General features: G+C 33.7%; 1 protein-coding gene across 1 annotated transcript; it reads left to right on the plus strand.

The window, feature by feature from the left end:
- Nucleotides 1–222: 222 nt before the first annotated feature.
- higd1a (HIG1 hypoxia inducible domain family, member 1A) lies at nucleotides 223–3,386 on the plus strand. Its single transcript, XM_051698071.1, has 4 exons — nucleotides 223–342; nucleotides 1,152–1,232; nucleotides 1,418–1,552; nucleotides 2,487–3,386. Exons 2-4 carry the CDS (start codon nucleotides 1,157–1,159, stop codon nucleotides 2,573–2,575), a joined length of 300 nt encoding a protein of 99 aa, XP_051554031.1. The 5' UTR covers nucleotides 223–342; nucleotides 1,152–1,156; the 3' UTR covers nucleotides 2,576–3,386.
- Nucleotides 3,387–4,016: the final 630 nt, after the last annotated feature.

Consider the following 4,016-nt stretch of genomic DNA (forward strand, 5'->3'; position numbering starts at 1 on the left):
AAACTGTTAGAAGCGCCGGACTATTCGTGTCTTCAAAATAAAGGTTAAATTAAAGAACGCAGAAATTAATAAGTTTTGCGTTACAGAGAAGAACTGAGATCTTTCACGGGGTTAGATTTATTTCAGGACAAAAAAAAACAATAAAGTATAAAAATAGACTTTTTAGACATGCAACGTCGTGCAGGAATTATGAAACGAAGACTTTTATTTTGTAAAAACGGATTGCTGGAGTAGTCGCGTCAAAGTGACGTAAGCCTGTGTTACATCACTGTCAGTCACGCAGTTCAGCAGGAACCGGCAGAAAGCAGCTTCACATCAGCGTGTGGAAGACTACCAAAAAAGGTATATTACCAGTTTATTTAGATTTGTAGCTATGTCTGGGTAATATAGTTGCGTATTTAATGATTAATAATGTAGAACGCAGTGATTTTTGACTACTTTGATAAGAAAGCCAGTCTAACACACAAGGAAATGCCGCATTTCTTAAAAAATAAAAACTGATTATGATGCTATTACTACATGGAAATGTTATGTTTTTAAATTTCATCAAAACAAATCCTTAATTCTATCATCTAAACCGTCAAAATATATTTTTAATGGCTTTGATGAATTGTTTGACCTTCATGCAACATGAATCACTTTGCTCTGAATCAAATGAGGAAATTTGTATTTCCTTTGATATTCTGTAGTAAAACCCTCCTTTTGATACATTAGGAACGTCATGAGTCTTTTTTTATTTATTTTATTTTTTTGTTTTTTTATTGATTGGAGCTGATTAAAACAGATATGTAGGTTAGGCATATATAGCTTAAACTGTTATATGAAATATGTAAGTCTTTATGGGGCAACACTTTCAATTGACCTTCATTAAGTCATTAACAAACATAAGGTTTAACAGACTGTAGATCATATATAAATATAATAATGTAATGAAACATGCATGTGTTTTCATTTAGAGTCATACTTGAATGTGATGATGGACTCCAGACATTATAATTCAGACCTAGATACACAATATGTACTAGTTTGAGGATTATTACATTATGTATTGATAGCATTTATCTGCAACAAAATGTCATAGAAGAATGGCATTGTTGTGATTCATTTCGGACATTTATTTTATTATTATTTTTGCCCTGTGTTTCTTATAGCCAAGATGACAACCGTTGAATACGAAGACAATGAATCCAAGTTCTTACGGAAAGCGAAAGAGAATCCATTTGTCCCTGCAGGTAAACCATTCATAATTTTTTTTTTTTTTTTTAAATGATCATAAATTCATTGCATTGCTGGACAGATGGTGCATTCATGTATTCAATTATTGTGGTATCACAGTATTAAATTATGTGATCTCTTTTAACCATGTCTTTTGTATATACTATATTGTGACTGAGGTGTAACTGTGCTGCCTTTTCAGGGATGGCTGGGTTCTTTGCCATTGTGGCATACAGGCTGTACAAACTAAAGACTAGAGGCGATACCAAGATGTCAGTCCACCTAATTCACATGCGTGTAGCTGCTCAGGGGTTTGTGGTGGGAGCAATGACTTTAGGTAACATCTAATGCGCTCATTATTGCATGTAGTCTATTAGGGCTAGGTATTGATACAAATTTCCTCGAATGGATCCCGATTCACAAGCTCTCGATCTGATTTCGAATCGATATCGATTCATGGGTATATTCAGTTATAATGTCCATTTAGCTTACATATGAAAGAAATTCTCCCAGCTAATGCTGTTAAATATACTGGGGGCCTTCTAACAAGGTATATTATGAAAATATTAATTTTACAAATAATATTTGTATTAGTTTTTCATTTTGTTAAGCTACATGTTTATTGTTTATTGCATAATTTATACTGTTTACAAGTATTTACATTGATTTTGAGAACACATGATCGGTACTGTCTCTTTAAGAAAACCGTCAGTTCTGTAAAGAGCGTCTGTAAGTGAGCGCATATTAACGAGAGAGGACTCTAATGGCATTTTTTCCTCATCTGTGCTATTAGTGATTAGAATTACATTTTTATTTTTTATTTTTGATCAACAATATCCTACAAACAGAAACAATATCCTGAACAGAAAGGATGTTAAAAGAGACATTTTTCAGTGACATATGGGTTGCGTGGATCTCGTCTTTGGACACACATTACACAGAACAACTTTTGCTCTCAACACGTTGTGAAAGTTGTAGTTGCTGAACTTCTTCGCCAATATACTACTCAATTGCTGGTGAGAGAAAACTGAAAGTGTACCAGCCAGTTACTAATCACAGACATTTAATTTGATCTCATATGCAAGTGATTTACTTGCATTTTAGAGAGTTGTGCATTTAGTAAAAGATCGATCTTGGTATTTAAGAATCGAGATCGTTCAAATAAAGATTGCGATGCATTGGAAAATTGATATTTTTATCCAGTCCTATTGCCTATAGTTGCATACTTCTAGTGCAAAGAATGATTTTTTTTTTTTTCTGTTTTGTTTCAGGAGTGGTCTATTCCATGTACAAAGACTACATCCTTAAGCCTGCTGAGGCACAGAAAGCATTGGAGCAGAAGGCATTGGAAAAAAAGTGAACAGAAGAAGTGTATTACAACCTGATATGCCCTTAATACCACCTCATATTAAGGTGTTCCTCTGTATTTATTGCTCAAATAATTTAGGACCTGTTTTTTAAGAATGTGTTAACTTTTTTTTTTTTTAACTATTAATAAATCTCAGAAAACGAGGTTAGCACGTACATTGTTGCCTGATGTCTTTGTGGACAACAGTTTATTCTTTTAAATCAAACATTGTATGTGATGGAATAGTGAATATCAGCTATTTCACATACCTAGAGGAGAAATGATGGTAAACCGAACATGATGGTGTGAAATGGTTATTGATTTGGCTTTTGAAAGTATTTGGTTTGGTTTATTTTATGCTCAGTGTTGTTGGTTAGCTTTGTTTAGTTTTTGTTTTTGTATTTTTAAGAACACTCATGGAAAATCCCATATGACAGGGATTAATGAAAACTTTACAACATGCATATCATTTTTAGTCGGGACCTCACTGTTGCTAAATTATTAACAGTACTAGTTCTTTGCTGATGTAGTGCTGGTTTCACAAACAGGATAATAGGGACTTAAACCAACCTTCATATTTTCTACTGTGTTCTTTAACAAAAAGTGTGTGTGAGAGAGAGAGATTTGTCAGTGAGTGAAGGATGTTATTTTGTGGATTAATTTTGCTGTCGTAATGTTGTGCACCTTATGTTTCATATTTCAAATCAAATTAACCAAATGCGTATTTTATAGTGACTATTTTTGAAGATCTCTGCTACCATCTGTTTATCTTTGCCAATAACATAAGAGTAGTATTTCAAATAAACTAAGCCAATTTATTTCACTTGTGTGTTTTTTTTAAATTATTTATTTACTGTGGAGTGCTGCTTTTGTCTACAAAAAAAAATTAAAGATTTACTATATTAAAGCTGTGGAAACATGTAGTTTTTAGGGCTGCCCCCGACCAAAGATTTTCCTAGTTGACTAGTTGCACGTTTATGATATTAATTTAATTACTTGAATATATTTGGGGGGGGGGGGGGGCATCAGAAAATGGTTTGAGTTTCAGGGCTGAGAAAGAACGTTATAAGTAACATTGCTAACACTGTTCTACATGACAGAGAAATACTAAACCGTAATAATGAGCCTTTAAAATATAAATTTTACAAGCGCACACGAAGCGAGCCGCAGCAACACCGGCAAAAGTGGTAATGATTCTGAATGTGTTGGAAAACCCAGCAAGGAGACTGTCTGAACGTTGTTAATTTATAGAGAGAAATGCACATTAGGGTTTTGCCGACAGACGATGATCTCGGGGATCGACGATGGTCAGAGTGATCGCCAATAGCTGATGCCTTTGATGATGTCAAGACAATATTTGGCTAGTTTTCCCATGTATTAAATTATTATTATTATTAGGCTATTATTATCAAATTAATATTACAAATAATTTGCCCGTAGAGACACAGACACG

This window comes from Myxocyprinus asiaticus, chromosome 5, assembly GCF_019703515.2.
Source record: "Myxocyprinus asiaticus isolate MX2 ecotype Aquarium Trade chromosome 5, UBuf_Myxa_2, whole genome shotgun sequence".
In the NCBI taxonomy this organism is placed as follows: Eukaryota; Metazoa; Chordata; class Actinopteri; order Cypriniformes; family Catostomidae; genus Myxocyprinus; species Myxocyprinus asiaticus.

Excerpts from the sequence above, each read along its gene's own strand:
- higd1a (XM_051698071.1), top strand. The coding sequence starts at position 1,157 with ATGACAACCGTTGAATACGAAGACAATGAATCCAAGTTCTTACGGAAA. Across the intron at positions 1,233-1,417 it reads GAATCCATTTGTCCCTGCAG|GGATGGCTGGGTTCTTTGCC; the intron begins GTAAACCATTCA and ends CTGCCTTTTCAG. Across the intron at positions 1,553-2,486 it reads GGTGGGAGCAATGACTTTAG|GAGTGGTCTATTCCATGTAC; the intron begins GTAACATCTAAT and ends GTTTTGTTTCAG.